Source organism: Vanacampus margaritifer, chromosome 8 (genome assembly GCF_051991255.1).
Source record: "Vanacampus margaritifer isolate UIUO_Vmar chromosome 8, RoL_Vmar_1.0, whole genome shotgun sequence".
Taxonomy (NCBI): domain Eukaryota; kingdom Metazoa; phylum Chordata; class Actinopteri; order Syngnathiformes; family Syngnathidae; genus Vanacampus; species Vanacampus margaritifer.
In genome coordinates this window covers 7587651-7612643 of record NC_135439.1, presented here as the reverse complement: position 1 = coordinate 7612643, position 24993 = coordinate 7587651, and the positions used below count along the sequence as shown (strand labels likewise).

Sequence of the window (24993 nt, the reverse complement as noted above, 5' to 3'; positions counted from 1 at the left end):
AGTGTTTTTTCCCCACGTTATTATTATTATTATTATTATTAAAGTAGCAATGCGATGCTTTTATTCTTTTCTCTTCTTTTCTTTAAGTTTAACCTTATTATTATTGTTACTATTATATTTTATTCAATGCTCTGACACAGGATTTGGTTCATGACATTTCCCTTTTCCATGTATTTTTTATTTTTATTTATTTATCTATCTATCTAATCTTATTTAATATTTAATTAACATGACCTGGACATTTGTAATAGCAGACTATTACTGGTAATATTTGTTATTGTTGCCATTATTACTTTGATTTAAGATACAAATATTATACAGTAATTCTCGATAATAATCCCCCCTTTTTTTATATATATATAGTTTAAAAATGTTCCAGGAGTTCTGGCCCCATCCAACCTCTTAACTCTTTGACTGCCAAGCGTTTTCAGAAAAGGGATGCCGTGGGTGCCAGCCGATTTAAGCATTTTGACTGATCTTTCAAGGTCCACAGAAAATTATGTGTTTGTACTATGGAAACACACATACTACCAAATGAGATTGGACTCTCATCTTTCATCAGAAAAAAAAAGTTTGTTTCTACCTTCTTCCGTTTTTCAGTAATCAACAATAGAAAATGGTTAGTTTCACCTCTGTTTTGAAAAAAAAAACGTCTTTTAACGTCTTTGGCACTCCTCCATAGGATTTTACTAAACGTTATTTAACGTTTTTGGCAGTCAAAGAGTTAATGGACTAAACATGTAGAACTCGAGTAATTATTGACTATTAATACAACTTCAGTAGTTAATTATATTGTGGAGTGGTGCCTAATATTGTGGCTGGTGGTTTTGCAAAATGCCTCAACTGATAATCAACTGATGCGTCCTTTTCAGGGTTACCCGGAAGTGTCTGCATTTAGACTGAAGTTGCTGCAATGCCCCTCAATGTAGGCGACCATGTTTATGAAAAATGTATGCTTTTCGTGCTTCCGGCTCATAGTTCAATGAATTATTAATACTCGGGGCCTATTTTTAGGGGAGTCTCACCCTCAATGAACCGCATGGCCACTGGCGCGTGCTTGTGAAAACTTCAACTTTCTCTTCTTTGTTGTAAGAAATCATAACACATCATCAATTTAAACATTTTATTGTATCAAACACATTTTGATAACTCATCAATTCAAGTAAGCTTGGAACGAATGGACTGAGTTAAGAATCATTTTTTTAACAAGACACACACAATAGAATCCATAAATAAATACACTGCAGAAAAAGAGCTAAATTTGTCAGTTATATGTTTTGGAATTCTGAAGCTGATCCGTGATGTACCGTAAATGTCAAGCATTAAGGAAGGATTGTCACAATCTCCATATTAATGCAACTTCAATTTAAAATGTTCTGGTTGCTTTGACAAAGGAACATCATGGGTGTGTGCCATACAAAACGAAGCACAATCAAATCTATTGGTACCATGCAAGAAGGTAAAAGATGGATTTTTAAAATGTGGGCCTGGCTTCTATCTTAAATGTGAAGTACAATTTTTTTTTTGCCTACATCCCCAAAAAAGTGAAATATAATTTCAAACTCTAAAAAATAAACTGCTAACAGATGATTTACATTTAGAAACGAGTGCATCAGAAGTGCGCATGTACCTGCACATTTGCCGAAGATTTTCCTAACTTCCACTATGCTAAACAAACCAAAACTCCTCACCAACATATGAAACTTATAGAAAGGCATTTGAGCATTAAATCAGTATTGTGATATCCGCAATAAAGCACTAGAATTCCACATACTCCGTGTACGACCCTTGGGATGGCTATCAAGGATATGCCAGCCATTTGAAAATGTCCTCATGACATGAAATATGCTCAAAAGGATGAATGGAAAGCTGTTCAACTCACACTAGTAGGCACTCGTAGTGGAAACAATTTTAATATTTTAGAAACAGTAGTTCTACTAGTTCACTGACTTGTCTTACTAATGAAGGCAAACGACATGCTAGCAAATGGACCTTAAGTTGAATATCGGGAAAAAAATGCTCAAATGGGTTTCCATAAAAGCTTTTATCTTTCAGTTGAGATGTATCACCTTACTTCATTGAGACCAATTCCTTTTCAGACAAGGCTTTGGCGCCATCTTGTGGCATCTAAGAGAAAAATAGGAAAAAGTACCTCTGTATCTATTAAAATAAACTCAGTTAAATATCTATCAGGTGTCATCAAAAGGTGGGTAGACTTTTACTTAGTTTTATTTATTTTACTTGAGACGTGTATGCCAGTTAGGAATGTTAAAACGAAACTTGTACTATTGCTGTGTTTTATGATTCGTTTAATGAGGTACAAATGTGGTGTTATTGCTTCGATGGAACAATTGCAGTTGTTATGGCACATACGACGGCGTATTAGGGCCACGTATTAATATATATATATTTTTTAGAGAGGGGGTAATATTAAGAAAAAAAGAGCACACATTTATGAGAAAAAAAACATACATTTGTGACACTGTAATGTGGCAAATTGCAGAGAAAAATCTCACAAATTTACCAGAAAAAAACTTGAATGTTTGCGACTAGATGAAGTGGCAAATTTGCGAGAAAAATCTGACAAATTTACCAGGAAAAAATTCAAATATTTGCGACAAGATAAAGTGGAAAATTTGTGAGAAAAATCACACAAATTTACAAGAAAAAAACTTTAATATTTGCAACATTATACTGTAAAGAGGCAAATTTGTGAGAAAATCTCACAAATTTACCAGGAAAACTTGAATATTTCCGACAAGATAAAGGGGCAAATTTGCAAGTAAAGTCTCACAAATTCACGAGAAATAAACTCACAGGTTTGTGACATTATAGAGGCAAATTTGCGGGGGGGGGAAAATCTCACAAATTTATGAGAAATAAACTCACAGGTATGTGACATTATAAAGTGGAAAATGTGCAAGAAAAATCACACAAATTTATGAGAAAAAAATTGAATATTTGCAACATTATTAAGTGGCAAATTTTCTAGAAAAATGTCACAAATTTACCAGCAAAAACTCAAATATTTTTGCGACAATATAAAGTGGTAAATTTGCGAGAAAAACCTCCCAAGTTTACAAGAAATAAACTTGCAGACTTGTGCCATTATAAAGTGGAAAATTGGCAAGAAAAATTGTACAAATTTCTGAGAAAAAAACTTTTAAAATGGCAACTTTGCCACAAAAAACTCACAAATTTACGAGGTGAAACTTTAATATCTGTAACATTATAAAGTAGTAAATTCGCGAGAGAAAAACTAACAAATGTATGAGAAAAACTTGAATATTTGTGACATTATCAAGTGGCAAATTTTCTAGAAAAATCTCACATATTTACCAGAATAAAATTTAATATTTATGACAATATAAAGTGGCAAATTTGCCACAAAAAACTCACAAATTTCCGAGGTAAAACTTGGATATTTGCGTCATTATAAAGTGGCTAATTTGCGTCGTGAGTTCCTCCACTTTAGTGCAACTCCTGCGAATTGTAAATTTGTGAAGTTTTTTTTCTGGCAGATTTTCCACTTTATAATGTCACAAATATTCAAGTTTTTTCTTGCAAATTTGAGAGTTTTTTCTCGGAATTTTACCTGAAAAATATATTTATATATTTATATAACCTAATACGCCATCGTACACATATGATATAGTGTGTGATTAAATCCGAGTGCGACAATAAAATTTAAAAAGGGAAAAATTGAAAAGGTAAGGATCTGTTTGGAAATGTATGGCTGTGTATGAATGTTGTTTTGTGGCTGGTAACTGAGGCCCTAAAGATTTGCCCTGATGTGGTTTGAAAGTGAGTGTGCACACACACAATCTTCTGTCACTGTGTGGCGCTGTCTGAGTAGAAGGAGCAGCATTTGTGATGTACACACGAGCGCTTTAATTCACTCTTTTCATCGACTTCTTTTTCAACATTTATTTTTCTGTCCCTGGGCTGAGCTTCTTTGTCTTCTCGTCAACCGGCTGACTGGTGCCGCACGTTGCCGCTTTTGTGTCTGCAAAATACAGACAGGCGTGACAGTCACTCACACAGGAACGCTTCTGTCTTGCGTATGCCGCTAGACAGTAGTTTACTGTATACGATTGTTTTTGGTTTGATCCCCGTAGTCATTAAAATGATTGGTGGGAGTTACAAAGTTACTAACATTATGATGTCATCACTATTCACTATATGTTGCCAACCAATCAAATAGTATCACAAAACAAGAAGTCAGAATATGATGTCATTATTTTAACCAAAAATACAGACAGTATGGCTGTATCGATACAATACAATATTAAATCAATAGCGGTAGTATTGTGATACAGTGCTCACAATATGATATCACAATATTTTGCCAATACCGATCTTGAGACCGTATGGATAATAAAGCAATCTTTTTCTGATAGACAGTATCACGATATGGTACTCACAATTTGATATCACAATATGTTGCGCAACAGTATCACGATACAGGATTTACATTACATGATATTATCACAATATTTTGAATCTTGGTGACGATTTTCAGATATTAAGTGACATTGAGAGTTTTTTTCCGTTAAGTGTTTTAGAATGTCCCCATTTGGGGGATTTTAAAAATATTGTGTTACATTTTAACAAATGTTGTTATAATTTTAGAAAAGTTAATCGCACATTGAATGCCGCTACTACAAGTTGGCAATGCCCAAATGACAACACAGTCTTGTATTCAGAGTATATTTTCCCACCATGAAGACAGGGGGGGGGGGGGGGGGATATGCATGCGTGACAGTGAATGTTAATCAAGTTTCCATTGGTCTTGTTGCCATGGTGTTGTCGTGCACTTTCAAACTTTCAAAGCGGTTTGTTTACAGATAACAGGAGCCATTGATTGACAAGTGTAATGCAGTACTGCAGTCCAGGAAATACATAGTTTAAAAACATGTCATTTTTCTTTGCTCTTTTTCTTTATTCAGCCTATAATTAGCTTTCATTATTTACAGTAATAAGAGTCAGACTGATTTTATTGTATGAAATATGGAGGAACTACACACACTTTTCCTTTTACATTTTGTTAAATAAAGACAATTGTATTAGATCTACATAATTGTGTAGCCAGGGGTGTCCAAACAATGGCCCGTGGGCCATTTGTGGTTCGCCATCCATTTTTAAGTGTCCCACGGCATATACTAAAACTGACATATGCTACTAATAAATTAGATTTATATACTGTACAGCTTTTCTAAATATATAAACAAAAAATTTTACTATAAAAGTGGAAGTCAACCTTAAACATTTCTTGACAATAATATGTTATATGTGACCTCACTAGTCTAAACATGAAAATCTGATTAATATTAAATTTGTGGAACATGAGTTATGAAGCAAAATCCAGCCGTTTTTAACCATCTCAGGGGGCGGCCATTTTTGCCATTTGCGGTCAATTTAAGATGACATCACAGTTGCTCGGGTAACGAACAATCACAGCTCACCTGTTTTCTGAAGTTGCGCTCTGATTGGTTGTTACCTGACACCTGAGCAACATTAATGCCATTTTCAGTCGACAACAGGTGGCAAAATGGCTGCCATCTGATATTGATAAAAAGGGCTAGATTTTGCTGCTGAATTTATATTGCACTAACGCAATATTAACCAGAATACCATAGTTAGACTAGTGGGGCTGTATAGAATATATTATGGTCAAAAAATTAATAAATTGGGGTTGACTTCCCCTTTAAACAAGTGACAGTAATTACTTCAATTAAATTAGTGCACATCAATGTAAAATTTACCACTGTTAGCTAAAGTGCAGCATTAGTGAAGTTTACAGACCACCTCATGTGTATTTGTGGTATAGAAAAAGAAAAAGAAAGGCCCACTGTACAGTAGCTTACAGTGGGCATTTGAGCCACACCCACTTTTGCATATCGATGCTATAAAAGAACACCACTTGGGAAAATCGACCGGACTGCATAATCTGGTGATATTTCCCCTTCTTATTTACCTGCTTGTGCGCTGTTGAACTGCGATGAAGAATCTGACGAAGCGACCCTGGAACAGTCGCCGTCTTCCTTGGAGGGTGGGCGCTCCGATTCGCCGACGGCTGCCTCTGACAGACTCTCCCTGGAGAACTCGACTGCAAACGCAAAATAATGGCAGTCAAGGTAATTGACCGATGAGGTTGCGCTCATTAGATGCACATTATGAGCTGGATCAATGCCTCCTGACATTTACGTGTTACTGTTTTTACTCATACTGAGTCTATTTACAAGGCCCATCTTTAATGAGGACACATGGCCATCTCATCAGGGCACCCCATAAATGTTGTAGGTAGAAACAATATCTTAACTCATTCACTGCCATTGAGAGCAATAGAAGTAAAAAAAAAAATCATTTTAACTATTTCTATTAGTTAAAAAAAAAAAAACTATTTTTGTTAACAAGAGTATGAAAGCCTAGATTTTTTTGGTACATTTAGAACAGATATAAAATGTGTGATTAATCGTAAGTTAACTAATGAAGTCATACGATTAATTACGAATAAAAAATTTAATCGCCTGATGCCCCTAATTTTTTATAATATTTTATTTAATTTATTTTCTTCTTTTAATTTTTACTAATCTTTTATTTTAAAGAAAAGATTATTAAAAATAAAAATTTTAATCGTAATTAATCGCATGACTTCACTAGTTAACGATTAACTTAATTACTACACAATAAATCTCACAAACATGATGATGCTGATTAACTCATTCTCTGCCATTGACGGCTATAGACGTCAAAAATTCATTTGAACTATTTCTATTAGTTTAACATTTTTTGTTTTGTTAACAAGAGTATGAAAACATGGAGATTTTTTTTTTGTACATTTAGAACAGATATAAAATTTGTGATTAATCGTGAGTTAACTAGTGAAGTCATGCGATTAATTATGATTACAAATTTTAATCGCCTAACGCCCCTAATTTTTAACAATCATTGCTTTTCTTTTTTTTTATCTTTTCTTTTTGTTCTTTTTGACTTAAATAGTTAACTCACGATTAATCACAAATTTTATATCTGTTCTAAATGTACAATAAATAAATAAAAATCTAGGTTTTCATACTCTTGTTAACAAAAGTGAAAAACAATTAAACTAATAGAAATAGTTCACATGAATTTATGGCAGTGAATGAGTTAATCACAAATTTTATATCCGTTCTAATACAATTTTAAAAAATTCTAGGTTTTCGTTAACAAAAGCATGAAAACTTAGATTTTTTTTAATTGTCCATTTAGAACAGATATAATTTGTGATTAATCGTGAGTTAACTAGTGAAGTCATGCGATTAAATAACGATTACAATTTTTTTTATAATCTTTTCTTTTTTTGAATCGTGCCAGGCGATTAATTTTTTTTATTGTAATTAACTCATTCACTGCCATTGATGGCTATAGACGTCAAAATTGATTTGAACTATTTCTATTAGTTTAACATTTTTTCCACTTTTGTTAACAAGGGTATGAAAACCTAGAAAAAAATATTGTACATTTTAAACAGATATAAAAATTTGTGATTAACCGTGAGTTAACTAGTGAAGTCACGCGATTAATTACAGTAAAAAAATGTAATCGCCTGACACAATTAAAAAAAGAAAAAGAAAAGATTATTAAAAATTAGGGGCGTCAAGCGATTAAAATTTGTAATTGTAATTAATTGCATGACTTCACTAGTTACCTCACGATTAATCTAAATTTTATATCTGTTCTAAATGTCCAATAATTTTTTTCCCTAGGTTTTCATACTCTTGTTAACAAAAGTGGGGGGAAAAAAGTTAAACTAATAGAAATAGTTCAAATGAATTTTTGACGTCTGAAGCCGTCAATGGCAGTGAATGAGTTAATGTACCAATGATATTTCGATACAATACTCACAATATAATATTAGCACAATATTTTGTCCATACCACATGATCACCATACAAGATTCATGTTACTAAACCTAACACTATATAAGTATCACAGTATAATACAGTAGGTAGTAACAGTAGCATGATGCAGGGCATCACTACAAACAAACACACACAGTATATATTGGCTTTAGAGAGACAGCCTTTGTGATGCATTAAGCCAGGCCAATTATTGGGTGCATGTGCAGGGTCTGTGCTGCACTCTGTGACCATCTGGTGACCTGCTATTAAAGTGAATTATTGGCCTGAGATGTAGCGCCAACGTGCGCTCTTAATCACTAAAGCAAGGACACAGCGTCTGTCTAGCAAGCCGGAGATAGCGGCACAAGATGAGTAAGCTCATCATCATGCATTTGCACAGTTCATTCGCCAAAGGAATTTGTCCAAAAAGAAAAAGAGAAAAATCATTTATTAACTGCCCCAAATAAATAAAACATTTATACATATATTTTACTTGACTTTAAAATTCTTTAATTTCTCCATAAAGGATTTTTTTGAATTAGTCTTTTATTTAATTTTATTTATTAATTTTTTTTTTACAATTAATTCGCCAAAGGAATTTGTCAAGTTGACACCGTCAAAAAAGAAAAAGAGAAAAATCATTTATTAACTGCCCCAAATAAATAAAACATTTATACATATATTTTACTTGATTTTTTTTTATCTTCACGTTAAAACTTTCTTTAATTTCTCCATAAAGGATTTTTTAAATTATTATTTTATTTTATTTTATTATTTTTTTTACAATTAATTCGCCAAAGGAATTTGTCAGGCTGACACCGTCAGAAAAAAAAAAAAAAAAAAGAGAAAATCATTTATTAACTCCCCCAATACATAAACATCTTTTACATATATTTTATCTTACCTTTTTTTTTTGGTTTTAATCTTAACATTAAAACTTTCTTTAATTATATGTAATGGATTTTTTAAATTTGTCTTTTATTGTATTATATTATTATTATTATTTACAATTCATTCGCCCCAAAAATTTGTCAAGTCGACACTGTCAGAAAAGAAAAAGAAAAAAAGAGAAAATCATTTATTAACTGCCCCCAAATAAATAAGTAACTATTTTTACATATATTTTGTTTGACTTATTTTTTGTTTAAATCTTAACGTTAAAACTTTCTTTAATTATATGTAATGGATTTTTTTAATTTTTATTTTTTTATTGTTTTTTTTTTAATTATCTTTTCATATTTTTTTTTTCATTTTTACCTATTTACTATAGGTAATTTTTTACTGGTTGCTTTGCTGCAACATAACATAATGGAATAAAATATTGGCACCTAATTTTCCAATTTTAATTACTTTCTGTAAGTACACCCCTAAGTGAAAATATCCAAATAGGCCCCAATTAACCATTTTCCCTCTGTGGTGTCATGTGACTCATTAATGCAAACAAGTCACAGGTGTGCATGGAGAGCAGGTGTTTTAAATTTGATGTGTGTTCTCTTGAAGTTATGTTTTGCCCCCGTAAGACAATTGTTGGTGATTTATTTTTTTTTACATTAGACTTACTGTTACTTTATGTGACAATTTGTCATAATTTATGCACACCTTTGTTCTTCCATTGCTCTGCCACGTGTCACTGTAACATTACACTTTGATGCCATTTTATTTCTACACGGCTTTCTGCGCTTTGAACAATTTTGAATCAAATCCTAAATGTGTCTCCATACTGACTAGCGGACGTACCCTCCATTTGACAGCGCAGCTTCTCAAAGGCCTCGGCGGTGGCCTCGTCGTCCCGCGGCAGCTCGTCCCCCGGGGCCCCCGAGTCGGGGCTGGGCCTGTCCGACAGGCAACTCTCGGAGGAGCACTCGTCGGCGCCTCCTTGCTGCTGCCTGTATAGGTGATGCTCCACCAGAAACTGCAGCTCTGGGACCAGGCAAAGGATAAGGATCAAGGATAACACAGTGGGGGAAAAAAGGAGGCTGAGTGAATGTTGGCAGAATGTTAAAGGAGGCTGTTGGGGAGAAGAACGGGGGCGAGATGAAGGCAACCAGTGAGGAAGAGGAGAAGGGGATTAACACAAGGGGGGTGGGAGATGGAGAGGTGATGAGACATCCAATGCGTCAAAAGAATAATTTTATAAGCTATTGAAATGAGTTTTTAAAAACATTAACAGCCAGTCGTGATTATGAAACTTGATACTATTACTCTTAATCACATGGGAGTGGGAATTAAAGCAGGCTGCCTGGCGAGGAAACTAAATAAAGAACAACATCCCACCATCGTTAATTTTCTACTTAATTAGACCCTGCGTAATCATCTTATTACAGAAATCCTCAAGTTAAGTCGAATACCTTTTAATATCTTTTTAATACCTTCTCAGTATTTGCTCAAAGCAAAACAACCGCCTGCTATTTTGATGATAAAACTTCTCACGAATGACTAATACGAGGAACTTTGACTCATTCGCTGCCATTGACGGCCATAGACGTCAAAAATTCATTTGAACTCTTTCTATTAGTTTAAAAATGTTTCCCCACTTTTCTTAACAAGAGTATGAAAACCTAGAAACAAATATTATACATTTAGAACAAATATAAAATTTGTGATTAATTGTGAGTTAACTATTGAATTCATGCAATTAACTCATTCACTGTCATTGGCGGCTATAGACGTCAAAAATTCATTTGAACTATTTCTATTAGTTTAACTTTTTTTCCCCCACTTTTGTTAACAAGAGTATGAAAACCTAGGGGGGGATTATTGGACATTTAGAACAGATATCAAATTTGTGATTAATCGTGAGTTAGCTAGTGAAGTCATGCGATTAATTACAATAAAAAAATTTAACCGCCTGACGCCCCTAATTTTTAATAATCTTTTTTTAATTGTGTCAGGCGATTACATTTTTTTTACTGTAATTAATCGCGTGACTTTACTAGTTAACTCACGATTAATCTCAAATTTTTATATCTGTTCAAAATGTACAATATTTTTTTTCTAGGTTTTCATACTCTTGTTAACAAAAGTGGAAAAATGTTAAACTAATAGAAATAGTTCGAATCAATTTTGACGTCTATAGCCGTCAATGGCAGTGAATGAGTTAATTACAATAAAAAAAATTAATCGCCTGGCACGAAAAAAGAAAAGATTATAAAAAAAATTGTAATCGTTATTTAATCGCATGACTTCACTAGTTAACTCACGATAAATCACAAATTATATCTGTTCTAAATGGACAATTAAAAAAAAATCTAAGTTTTCATGCTTTTGTTAACAAAAGTGGAAAAAAATGTTAAACTAATAGAAATTTTCAAATTAATTTTTCACGTCTATAGCCGTCAATGGCAATAAATGAGTTAATGATCACACTGAACCGAACGTCTTAATAAACGTACGAAGCGGCCTATTCCTGTAAAATTCCATCCAATATCTTTTAATTGCTCTGCGGAGATTCCTGTCAATAATTCTTACCTGCGGAGAACCAGTGCCGAAAGCGAGCGAGATGGATCGCCATGGTTACCACGTGCACACGAGCACGCACGGCAAACAAACTTCACTGACATCACTCACCTTTCATCGTAGGCGTTCCTTTTTGTCCTTTTCGCCGCTGTCGAGGGGAGTTCAACAAGGCAGCCTTAAAAATTAAAAACAAATACATTTTTAAAAATCGAATCATCAATAAAACAAAAATATATATATTTCTGTGATGGATAGCATGATGGAAAGTACAGTACCTTGTACAGCTGGTTGGGCAGACGGTCTTCATCGATTTCTGCGGGAAGGGAGCCAAACATAATCAATTAGGAGGCATTCAAACATGTTTATGGATATAAAAAGTCTACACACCCCTGTTTAAATGTAAGTTTTTTGCCTTATGAAAAAAAATCTGACCAAGATGGAAGATCTTAGAAATGTTTCCACCATTAATTCAACCTTTTTGAGAGGGGAAGTAAAAATAAACAACGTAAATAATGTGGTTGCAGAAGTGTACACACCCACACACATGAATAAACATCTGGCTGTGTTCAGAACGAACCAATCAAATTCAAGCAATGTGTTATTAATTAATTTTAAATGGGAGTCAGCACTCAGAGTTATTATAGTTTTGGAATTTTCATTTTAGTTAGTTTTTATTTCATTTTGAGATTTGTTATTTAAATTTAGTTAGTTTTAATTCGTTTTCAGGGTGTTTCTGTAAGTTTTAATTAGTTTTAGTTAGTTTCAGTATTATTTTTTTTTGTTTTTTATTTTTTTTTATTCATTTAATGTCTATTACTTGTGCACAACATTTAATTAACACCATGGTTAAGTGAAAACATCACTTCAGTGTGACACACTTTCAAACGTCTTTATTTCGGTTAATATGGAAATTAATATACTTAAAATCCCATTTAAAATCATCCCCTAACGCTCGTGTATTAAATGAATTACAAAAGACTAAAATGAAATTAGTTAGTTAGTTAGTTTGAGTTAGTTTTGTAAATGTGAAATGTAGTTTCAGTTAGTTTTTGTTTTTTAAAAGGCATTTTCGTTTTTATTTTATTTTGTCAACGAATTAGTTTTTTAATTTGAGTTTGAGTTTTTTTCTTTTTTTTTCGTTAACTAAAATAACCTTGCATACCACTCCCATTTTGGAGGTCAATATATATATATATATATATATATATATATATTTATTTATATATATATATATATATATATATATATAAAGGAAAAAAAGTGGGAAAAAAAACAGTCCGAGTCTTTCTTTTTTCCTCTACTGTATAATCCCGCTCCTCTCTGCTCCCGTGAATTTTTTATCCTGTCATGTCCCGATCCCATGATTAAAGGTAAAGTTTGCTCCCATCTTCCCCAAAAAAATGTCATAAAAGTTGTTAAAATAGATATATTGCTACAGCTTCTGTTTGAATCGGGGATGGGGATTATCATTTTTTTTTTCAAAGTCGCTGATTGGCTGGAAAATCCTCATCCTGTAAAGCCTATTAATCATATCACAAAACTTGGCATTTGAACAGGGGTGTGCTGACTTTTTATATCAGCCTCCTATGGGGCTTGAAATATATTTCATGGAATGTGTGAAGCAAGTGGAGAAGCATATGACCACATGGAGACAAAGAGGAGCTTTAGTATATATATATATATATATATATATATATATATATATATATATATGTCGGCAATTGAGGTCACATGACTGTAACAAATAAAAGAAGACGTATCTGTTGACTGGAGCTGAAACCGTAAATTGTGAACCGTTAACTTTTTCTAGGACGGCACCCTGTTGCTCGGCAACCTATACATCCCGGAGGCCAGTACGCATATATTGCTCCGACTTAAAAGCGTGCGCTGGTGGCTTCCTTAATTCGTCTCTTGTTTGAAGCAGCGAACGTACGCTCGGATCGTCGCGGATGAAAGTGGTACATTGCGACTCACAATTTCTATTTGGATTTATAGCGAGCGCATCTGGCCAATTTGGAAAGGTTTACAGTGCAATTATAGATGTAGTGGCAAATCAATGGCAGTAAATGGAACGGTCATCAAGTCAAATAAAGATTTGTGTTGCTAGAGAAATGGGATTCTTATCACACAAATGGTTGCATTCCATCTGTTTCTGTCAGTGAATGAGTTTTAAAATGATAGCTGGAGATGAATTGAAATTGAATTGCATGGCATTTAGGCAGCACTTGAAACTGGATCAAACACACCTCATTCCTCAAACGCGTGTTTTAAATTGACCACGATATTATTTTTAAGTGGGGGGGAAATAAAAGTCATCACAGTGAGAAAAATGAGACCATGTTCACCATGATCGTTAGTAATCCAAGCTCTCAAAGCATCGAAAGAGTGAGCAGCCGTGGCGGTAATAAGAGATGTGCAGATTACTAGTTGGGTTAAGAAACATGAAATATGGCTTTGGTATCGATGTCCGTTCTAATTGCCTTCTCCATCTGCGCCCTCAAGAAAGTAATGAAAGCCTTTTCTAGCTGACTGGCGACTCCCAGTTGGCTGATTGGTGGACACAAAGTCAGATGAGCACATACACAATCTTGGGTGTCCTCTTTATTCAACATGGATGCTCTATTTAGCAGCCAACTCAAATTGCTTTTTTTGTTGAGTTGGATTAGCAAAAGCAGAGAAGTATTTATTCTAGTAGTACTATTTTTCACCAGTTGTTGAAATACAGAGAAAACAAAAGTAAATGTTTACAAATATTTTATTATATCACTCCATATGGCTACCATGACATTCTGATTAATATTACATGTATGGAATATGAGTTATGGCGGCCATTTTACCACTTGCTGTGGACTGATGATGACATCACAGTTGCTCAGGCAACGACCAATCACAGCTCACCTGTTTTCGCAAGCTGTGCTATGATTGGTTGTTACCTGAGACCTGAGCAACTGTGATGTTATTTTCACTCGACGGCAAGTGGCAAAATGGCCGCCTTCTGATATTGATAATAAGGGCTCATATTCCATTAATTAACGCAATATTAACCAGGATACCATATTTAGACTAGTGGGGCTGCATATAATATATTATTGTCAAGAATTTTGGGGGTTGACTTCCTCTTTAACTCATTCACTGCCATTGACGGGTATAGACGTAAAAAAAAAATAAAAATCTATTACTTTAACATTTTTTTCCACTTTTGTTAACAAGAGTATGAAAACCTAGAAAAAGATTATTGTAAATTTAGAATAAATATAAAATTTGTGATTGATCGTTAGTTAACAAGTGAAGTCATGTGATTAATTACAATAAAAAAATGTAATTGCCTGATGGGCCTAATTTAAAAAATAAAAAAATAAATAAGGGGCCTTTAATCGTAATTAATCGGATGATAATTTTATATCTCTTATAAATGTACAATAAAAAAATCTAGGTTTTATTAAAAAAAATTAATGAAATGATTTTTTTTTTAACTCATAGAAATAGTTCACATGAATTTTTGACGTCTATAGCCGTCAGTGGCAGTGAATGAGTTAATGTCTAAACAAAAGTAAGTACACCACCATGTGCCCAATTTTGTATGCCCACCATCATTTTCCAGCTCTGCCTACACTACAAAACCAAACAATATTATGTCAAATACATTCTTAAAAAAAAGGTTTTATTTCAGAAACTGACTGTCTTCTACTCTGTCGCCTACTCTAAGGGACATTTATGCCAGAAGGTGTCATATTGAACGTCCACTAACATATTTGATGGCCTGTTCACACCTGTGATCATGTAGCACCATTAAGTCAGTCACATGACACCGCGGAGGGAAAATGGCTCATTTGGGATCAAGTTTCAAATAGGGGTGCACTCAATTTTGTTGCCAGTGATTGAGATATTAACTCATATATAGAGGTCAAAAATTCATTTGAACTATTTCTATTAGTTTAACATTTTCCCACTTTTGTTAAAACTCTTTGACTGCCAAAAACGTTAAATAACGTTTGGTAAAATCCTATGGAGGAGTGCCAAAGACGTTAAAAGACGTTTGTTTCAAAACAGAGGTGAAACTAACCATTTTCTATTGTTGATTACTGAAAAACGGAATAAGGTAGAAACAAACTTTTTTTTCTGATGAAAGATGAGAGTCCAATCTTTCATTTGGTAGTATGTGTGTTTCCATAGTCCAAACACATAATTTTCTATGGACCTTGAAAGATCAGTCAAAATGCTTAAAATCGGCTGGCACCCACGGCATCCCTTTTCTGAAAACGTCTGGCAGTCAAAGAGTTGAAAACCTAGATTTTTTTTAAATTAGTTAACAAGTCAATTATGACTAAAAAAAATAATAATCGCCTGACGCCCCTAATTTTTAATAATCTTTTTTTAAAAAATAAAAATAAAAAAAATAAAAAATATATACTTTTTTTTACAAAAAAAAGGATTAAAAATTAGAATTTTTTAATAATTAATCCCACGACTTCACTAGTTAACTCACATTAATCACAAATTTTATATCTGTTCTAACTGTACAAAAAAAAATAATATTCTAGGTTTTCATACTCTTGTTGACGTCTATAGCCGTCAATGGCAGTGAATGAGTTAAAGGCTGCGTGGTGAGATATTTTTGACAAAACATGATTACTTTGCAAAGTGACATTTCTCCCATAAAAATTCCATTATAAAAAAAAAAAGTGTTTTTTTTCTTCTTTTTTTTTTACAGTTAAGAAAACCAGTTATGTCCCTGGTGGTGTCCATTTTGAAAACCCATTTAAAACATTGAACACTAATAACAGATGAAAGCATCTCAGCAGCTTTTTTTTTCAAGCTTGAGATTTTATGTTGCATCATTTATCACTCCAAGGTCTCATTGTCATGCGGATAAAAATCGAGCGCCATCCTGACACACGTTCAGCATTCTCATTTAGGTTAAATGCCACTTGTGTGTACATCCACGGCCTCTGATGGGTGTTTTTTGCGGGGGCGAGTGCGGGGAGGGGGAAGGTTCATGGGGCGTGCACGAGGCAGCCTAATAAATAATGCAGGGCTTCTGTGTGATTTGGGGCACGCCAGAACAGCTCGTCTCCCCCCTCATCGTGGTATCAATTCCTCCCCCCCCCCACCCCCATGAGCATCCTCTGCCAGCCCCCCAGGATCAATGCATCTGTTCCAACCTGTGACCAATGTTTCACGTTGTATTTCAATCTGCTGTGTGGGGCTGCTGGTTTAATTTGCAGAAGATTACAAAAAAAAAAAAAAAAAAAAAAGAACAAGTTATGTAGTGATTTTTTTGTTTTTTCAAGGCGTGTACATTTATATGTACTGCGCAGATTAGTGAAGTGCGGCTTTGTTCAAATCTTGCTAGCAATTTAATACTGAAAATGTCCACTTAAGTGACAAGCGATTTAAGAATGCACAATAACAACATCATTCTTCTACATGCCGGTACGTAACTTAAAGACAGAGTGATCTGATCTTCTTCTGTCTGTGTCATTTCACGTTAATATTCCTCAACTGGAATGAGGACTGGGCGATATGGTCTTCAAATTAAAATGTCCACAAACATAATATAATTATTTTTTTTTTCTTTACAGATAATGTGGGGAAAAATGTATTTTTTCCCCACATTAATATGTGCACTGAAATGAATTGACTGTAGAATTTATAAGAAATAACTGGCAAAAAAGTGAAATCTCATTTAACTCGTTCACTGCCATTGACGTCTATAGACGTCAAAAATTCATTTTAACCATTTCTATTAGTTTAACATTTTTTTTCCACTTTTGTTAACAAGAGTATGAAAACCTAAAAAAAAAAAAAAATTGTATTGTATATTTAGAACACATAGAAAATTTGTGGTTAATCATGAGTTAACTAGTGAAGTCATGCGATTAATTACGATTACAAATTTTAATCGCCTGACACCCTAATTTTTAATAATCTTTTCTCTTTTTCTTTTTAAGAAAAAAACGATTATTAAAATTTAGGGGCGTCAGGCGATTACAATTTGGAAAATTCTGTCCTAAATGTATGATAAAAAAAAAAATTCTAGGTTTTCATACTCTTGTTAACAAAAGTGGAAAAAACTGTCAAACTAGTTACTAGAAGTAGTTCAAATGAAGTATTTACTGTATATAAATTACAGTTACTTACTGTATTTACTTTTTTTTTTTTTATTTCTTTTTTTTTACTTTTTTCTTAAAGAAAACAGCAATTCACTGTAATCTAGTTCACAGCAGTTTCTTGTATTCTAATTTTTACTGATGATTTTACATACATTTGTTACAGTGTGATTAGAAATTAACATTTTAAATTTTCAACAATTTTGCATCATATGAACTTTCAAACTGGATCGAAGAGGACTAGAGACTGGATCCATAGTAAGTGGAAAACAGCCTTTTTTATTAGCTGACAATCCAGTGAAAGTCATTGCAATAGGGCCTAATCTTCTTCCATCCTCAATTCCATTTCTATTCATTCATTCAAAACATAATAGCGTCGTCTATTCTCACCAAAACCAACATCCCCGCCTCACTCTACCTTGTTTTTATTACAGGGCCACGTTACACACACACACGAGGTGGTACAACAACAGAAGCAGCAACGAGCAGGTCAGGGCTGACTCGTGTACGACGAGAGAACTCTCCAGAGGAGCGCTGTTGTGTGTGTGTTTGATGTGCGTATTCCCTCCAGAGAACGCCAGGATGTTTTTGTTGCTCTGAAGCAGCGGCAAAGAAATCCGAGACAAATAAAATGTTGAATTGTGTGTGAAGTTGAACGAAACATGCACCCGGACTGACTTTATTATCGACTCACATTTGGAGTACTGGTATTAAAAATACCTACTGGTGCATATTTAGTTTGTGTATTTATTTATTTTTTTTACCTGGTGATGATTGGTCACTGGATGCCACTAAAGTTGCAGGTGTTGGTCGGCGTCTCCTAATCTGAAAGAGAAGAGAGTCATTTGAAATTAGATGTAAGATAATGAGGGGAGTCGGCATCGAATAACAAAAAAGAAAAGTGAGAAATTATGTTATATTTTTTGGACGGTTAACTCTATTTTGGTCTAACGCTGGTGCAGGTGTAATTTAAATGGCGACCACTAGATGGCGGCATACTTATTTAGAATGAGAAGTTGTAAATTTGAAAGAGGAACAAAACAGGAAGTACTTTATTTCTTCACCATAGATATGAACACTGGATGGCCAATGGGAAGAAACGGAACCACAGGGCGGCCATCTTGGGACAGGGCTGTTTGATCACTCATAACATTACAGTCAATAGAGCGCGGACTTTCAAATAGGTGTAGATTGCTCAACCGATTTAAATTTTTTCATTGTTATTGTTAGATACGACACAAGAGATGACACAAACAACAACGCCATGTTTTTTTTAAAAAAAATCTGTGATTCAAAAATTCTGCCTGAATCATAACCTAATAAGGTTTGTGATAACCGACCAGTGGTTACGTTGCCGATTCCACCTTGAGACATCTAGTGTTCATTTCTATGGTTATTTAATGTCAAATCCTCTTCAATCCTGCTTTCTATGCCTACAGAAAGTGCCGACTTTAAATGGGTTGATTTTAAAATGATTACTGATATATATTGTGAGATAATAAGTTTATTAAGTTGTAAAAATAAAAAATAAACGGATTTGTTTACTGTAAACACACTGAGGGATCGGTACACTGTGCAATATTTTTGTGTTAATATACTGTATGATATGCATTTAGTTGTGTGTGTATTCTTTTAAAAGTGTGTTTAAAGACCTTTAAAAATGTAATTACCGTTAATGCTGTTAAAAAAAAAAAAACATGCCCAGAGGGCATTTAATTAGGGTTTTTCTATCTTGTATGGTGTGGGACGGGATGAATGGAGGATTACTGTAGATAAAAACTTGCTGTTCCTAGCTCATTGCATCATATCAGCGCCACCACGGACCATGTGACCCACTTTGAAGATGCCGGAGTCGCACCGTCAAATCAGCCGAGCTTCCACCATCGTTCTCCAGAAAACCTTCACATTTAATTCCAAGTTGTTGACTGGCTGACACGACGGCATTCACATACTTAATGATGGCTCTCGAAAGCCATAATGGTAACACTGAATTATCATGCTTCACATGGCATCGGCTTTGAAGGAATAATGTGCATAAATGCGGTGAAAAGAGTACCGCGATGCTGGCACGGTGCAAATGGGAGCTGAAGAGGCTTCATTAGCATTGGAGCTGTATCAGTGCAGTACAGGAAGGCTGCGTGAATACAAGTGTGTGCTCTGTGCCTCTTCTGTAGTCAGATGTGCGCCTGCTCCTGCTGCCAACCTCACATCCTGATTGCATATTGACCCATTCAGCACTTTGCTCTCACAAGGTTCTATTTTTATTCATGATGACAAAAAAAAACTCACATTACAGTTGTTGTTTTTTTGCAGGAAAGCAAAAAATAAGTCCTCCCTTATTCTAAAAGCTGCCTTTTAAATAAAACGTTCTTTTAGGTTGAGACCAGTGCTTCTTGAACTTTTTAAATCAAGTACTACCATAATGACCAACTAAAATAGTGTAGTGTAATTGGGCACAAAAAAACGGTGTATTTACTAAAAAGTACATTTTAAATAGTGAATTTAAAATGTACTGACCACCATGGTCACCTAAGGGCAATATAAGACATACATGTGTAGCTCAGGCAAAATAAACATTTTTGAAATGCCAACAATAATGAGGCCCCAAGACTCTTGTCATGGCTACAAACAAATCGTGGTGGACACTACAAACAACTACATGTTATTCTTGGACAATTTAAAACAAATCAGAGAAGTGACTGAATGATTCAAGCTTGATGGTTTATGCGGTAAATTATAGTTCAGGGTGACCATGTCGAAGGCTTATTATGTGATCAGTCAAAGGTTTAGTGCCATCATAAAACAGCAGAAATGGCACACATCATTTTGCTGACAGGCCAAGTCGCCATTAGTGGCTCAAAGTGAGCCTGACATTCAGGGGGGGGAGTATTGCACCCTTCGGCATCTTTTGTGATTTCAATTTCACTGATGGACAGCTCAAACTGAAGCGGCTGCTTCATGTCTGCGGAGCTTTCCATTGTTTGACAGAGGGACGTTTTGGGCCTGAAGCACACGGTTGTGTCTTCTCTTTAAAGTAATCCAAGCCTATCTATGATTTGGCTGCTAGTTTGGCACACATTTTATAGTTTAAGTACAACAGAAAGAGCACATATATCAATGAAATAAGTGGATACATTAGATAATTGATTTAATGCAGTCGCTAACTAGCTTGATGTAGATAGATTTTTTATAGCTAGCTAGCTACATAGATATATCTAATAGCTAGTTAGCTATATAGATATATCTAATACCTAGTAAGCTATAGAGATATATCTAATAGCTAGCTAAATAGCTATATAAATAAATCTAATAGATAACAGATTGATAGCTCGCTAGCTAGCTAGCTATATAAATAGATCTAATAGATAGCTAGCTCGATAACTAGCTCGATAGATAGCAAGCTAGCTCGATAGATAGCAAGCTAGCTCGATAGATAGATAGATAGATAGATAGATAGATAGATAGATAGATAGATAGATAGATAGATAGATAGATAGATAGATAGATAGATAGATAGATAGATAGATAGATAGATAGATAGATAGATAGATAAATAATTTGTAAAAAATAACAGGACTAATATTGGGACTGACAAGTAGTATAGATTAGATTCATTTATTTATTTATTTTTTAATGAAATTGACTAAATGTGGCCATTGGAGGTTTTTGCTCGACAGTCACGATATGCCTTGCATAAACTGTGACCTTGCATTTTAACACTGCAGCCCACACAGCGAGTGAGTGAGTGAGTGAGTGAGTGAGTGACTCATCCACATGCACAGGTAATACAGGAAATAGCCCACAAAGCAGCAAGCTTGAACCCACATAAGCAAAAAAGGAAATGGATGAATGGAGTCGCAAGAGCAGTTATTTCATGTATTCAAATGTTCTTGGAAAATACGTTTACTTGAGAGAATATATCTGCATTCCATTATCCAGCTCAAGGACAAAGATGATGTGGAAGGGGAGCTGGGGAGGGGGGGTGGGGGCACACTCTCTATCTCGGAGGTCTGTAATAAAATAACACATGGAAACATGCCATTTCCGTCTGTGCTGGTTTTGCTAATTAGGTGACCCTCATCTAAATGATAATGAGCTTACAGCTGTGACGAGCTACACGAACTGTAAACAAGTCCAACGAGACTTCTAAACTGTAACGTACAGTATTGCTTTATTTAGTATGTGTGAATATATGATGTGTTCCGATTACAACGTTGATAGGAGAGAAAAAAAAAAGATTACAGAAAATGAATTTCACAAGTGATTCTCCATTTCATATGCATCTCATTTGCATATTTATCATGTTCCATTACTTGTCCAAATTATTAACGTGTCATCCAGGACTCTATCAGTATGAGTAGTCCGTGTTGGGCAGGAGGTTCAAACGTAAGATTGTCATAAGTGTGGGAATACAGTGTGTGTTAGTGTGTGTGCGCATGTGTGTGTATAAGCAGGATGGTGTTGTTATGGCGAGTGTCGCACACCTCAGGGAGGCTGCTTTCATTGACATGCGCCTCTCCACATAAGCTGATTCACCAGCTGAGAGGTGTCAGCTTGCAGCGGGGCAGTGAACCGTGGCACGCACGCACGCACACACACACAAACACACTTTTTTTTGTCTGTATAAATTCATCTCTCCATATTACACACACAGCAGCATAGTGTAGAATGCAATCAAGCCTATGGCCAACAATGCACAAAAGCATACTGTGATGATACAGTATCATTTAACAGAATGTAAAAAAATTAACAATTTGTGCATCATGATTTCATAGGTCATTCCTTAAGGGCATTGTTCAACTTCTTGTGTGTGGCCACTAGGGAGCAGTGCAGTACAGATGTGCATAAAACACAAAGAAGAGTCTCCCATCCTAATATGACTCCAATATCCAATATGACTATTGCTCAAAACAATGAAAATATATGCTAGTGAGATTAGATTTTTTTTAAATAGAAAATATATAACATTTGTTTACAACTTTCCTTAAAAAAAAACAACTCAAAATAATACGACTCGTAAGATTACGACTTTATTTTCTAGAAAAGGTGATTCCCCTAGAAATTATACTTATTTTTTTTAAATAAAAAAAATAAAATAAACTTTTTATCATAAACTTTATTCATGTTTTTCTAAAATATATATTGTTAATATTACATAATAATAATAATTATGCAACTATTTTTCTCACAATCTCCAATTTTTATTAAAAATATATTATTTTATTTTTAAACAAAAAACTTTTTTCTTGAAAACTACATAGCATTATTTACCTAATAATGCCCCCCCCCCCCCCCACCACCACCCAAAAAAAAAAAAAACACAAACAAAAAAAACATTACTTTGTTCTTGAAAATATTCAAAAAATATTTTTCAGGGACTAAATGTGAGATTTCCTCAATTTTATACCACATTCATCCTATAGAATGTCCAACTTTTTTTTTTTTTTAGAATAACTTTTCCCATTAATAAGAGTATGACTTCTCATAGTATATATTTTTTTTCTTTTTGCAGTGTGGCCTTCATACTCCTTTCTCATTAATGTGTAAACCCCTAAAATGTCTCCCGTAACATAAAGTACCTGTGAGAGCCTGAGACATAAAGAGCGGACGAACGTCAGAAGCAGCGAATGAGAGACGCACACTCATAAATCTCTGCTATTTATACACAAGGTTCATTCAATATGAATGGGCCGTCTTGTTCATGGATGATTCATCAAATGAGGAGAACGGGACTGTGCTCACGAGCGGCTCTTAACATGCACCCATTGTGAGCCGTCCTTTACTTGCATAGTAACTACGTCTTGAAATACTGCACATCATGGACAAGCAACTTTCGGACATTCCTGGATGCTGAGGTGTCTCATTATAAGCCTGCATGTGTGTGTAGGTAGAAGACACTTCATTCTGCTCACACTAGCGCTGGACATGTAGACAGTTAATTGGCTGCACCGGGGTCGTAAAAAAACAGCATTGTGTTGTTGTTGTTTTTTTGGCTCACATTAGTCACTGAAACATATAAAAAATAATATAGAAGTATGTGTCAGGGGGAAAAGTGAGCTTAACCACCTTGTTTGCTTTCCACAACTAAAATCAATTGAAAAAATTGTTTTGGAAATTTCTCCCATTTTTGTTCAACTTCTCTATTCAAAATGGAAAACTTTCTCCTTATAAGTGTTCTAAAAAAATAAACAACTTTTAAAAGAAAGCTTTGTCTAGAAAATATATAATTTTATTTTTAAAAAAGGACAGAGGTTGCTATTTTTTTCATTAAAAAATTATGACTTTTCTAAGAAGCAATACTACTTTTTTTTGTTGAAAATATTATTTATTTTTTTGCCAAGAATATACAGAAAATTTGACTTTTCTTCTTGAAAATATACTTTTTCTAAAACAACTTTTTTTGTTGCGGGAAAAAGCAAGATTTAAAAAAAAAAAAAAACTTTTTCTAAAATATGACTTTTTTGAAAAAGATTTAACTTCTTACTAGATGATGTATAATTGTTATTGTCAAAACTATGCAATACCCCCCCCCCCCTCCCCTAAACCCACATATTTAGAAAACATGACATTTTCAAGGAAATATGTGACCTTTTCTAGAAAACATACTTTTCACAGAAAATATCATACTTTTTCTAAAATGTATTTATACACACTACTGTCCTATACAAAATATAAGACTTATTTCTTTCTGGAAAATGACTTTTACTCACCAGACATATGTTTTTTTAACAGTATATTAAGACTTTTTTCTCCAATGTGTTTCAAGATAACATTCAACTTTGTTTACAAAATACAAAACTTTTTTTCGTGAAACTATACATCATTTTTTTTTCAAGAAAAATATGTTATTTTTAAATATATATATATTATTCTCCAAAGATTTTGATATTTTTTTAGAAATGATCAACTTTTACAGAAAAAAAACAATATTTTTCTTGAAACTATAAAAAAAATACCAAACATTTTTTCTCACGACTATTTAAATTTATTTTTATTTTATTCTTTAGGTTTTTTTTCATTTTCAGAAAGTACACATTTTCCTTTTCCAAGTTTTTGCCTTGAAAACATACAGTACATACACATTCATCACTGTGGTGTTACCTGTTCAGCTGCCTCGGGGTCCAGGTGTGTGTCCAGTAGCGGCATGGTGAACTGTATCTTCCTGGGGCTGCCGGTTTCCATGGCGGCTGTGCTGGAGTAGATGCGTGTGTGCGTGAGTGTCAGCAGTCCTTGAAGAGCGCAAGGAGGAAGAAGAAGGACTCCGCCGAGTGAGGATGCTGGCAAACAAAGTGAAGAGAGAGAAAAAAAAAATGGAAAAAAACAATACCGGCGTGACGTTTTCTTGACGTATCCGCACTTTTGCGTCGTTCACTTGCTTGTCAGCATCCTTTTGAATATTCCCAACGTGACCTACTTCTAAGCACCTGCCCGTCCTGCCTTGCCTCCTCTCTGGATCCCAATGCTGAGACGACAAGGGCACCCCGGACTGGAAGTGCCTCTCCTTCGCTGGCATTGGCTGAGCTGCCGGGAAGGCCCGCCCTTTT

The 24993-nt window shown here is 34.4% G+C and overlaps 1 protein-coding gene across 2 annotated transcripts; it reads right to left on the bottom strand.

The window, feature by feature from the left end:
• Nucleotides 1-1109: 1109 nt before the first annotated feature.
• On the bottom strand, nt 1110-24957 carry LOC144056535 (protein phosphatase 1 regulatory subunit 1A-like). Of its 2 annotated transcripts, XM_077573446.1 has the most exons (8): nt 24777-24949; nt 24551-24678; nt 18214-18274; nt 11615-11652; nt 11451-11514; nt 9621-9803; nt 5978-6109; nt 1110-4006 (listed from the first exon to the last, which is right to left on the bottom strand). In XM_077573446.1, exons 2-8 carry the CDS (start codon nt 24629-24631, stop codon nt 3927-3929), a joined length of 639 nt encoding a protein of 212 aa, XP_077429572.1. In that variant the 5' UTR covers nt 24632-24678; nt 24777-24949; the 3' UTR covers nt 1110-3926. The 2 variants fall into 2 exon arrangements, with proteins under 2 accessions (XP_077429572.1, XP_077429573.1); XM_077573447.1 differs by having other exon boundaries at nt 9621-9859; nt 11447-11514; nt 24551-24957.
• Nucleotides 24958-24993: the final 36 nt, after the last annotated feature.

Bases quoted from the DNA above. Each gene is read 5' to 3' on its own strand.
- LOC144056535 (XM_077573447.1), bottom strand. From the start codon at position 24,631: ATGGAAACCGGCAGCCCCAGGAAGATACAGTTCACCATGCCGCTACTG. The intron at 18,275-24,550 runs GTAACACCACAG...CTTCTCTTTCAG, and splicing joins ACCCCGAGGCAGCTGAACAG to ATTAGGAGACGCCGACCAAC. The intron at 6,110-9,620 runs GTACGTCCGCTA...TTGCGTTTGCAG, and splicing joins GCTGCGCTGTCAAATGGAGG to TCGAGTTCTCCAGGGAGAGT.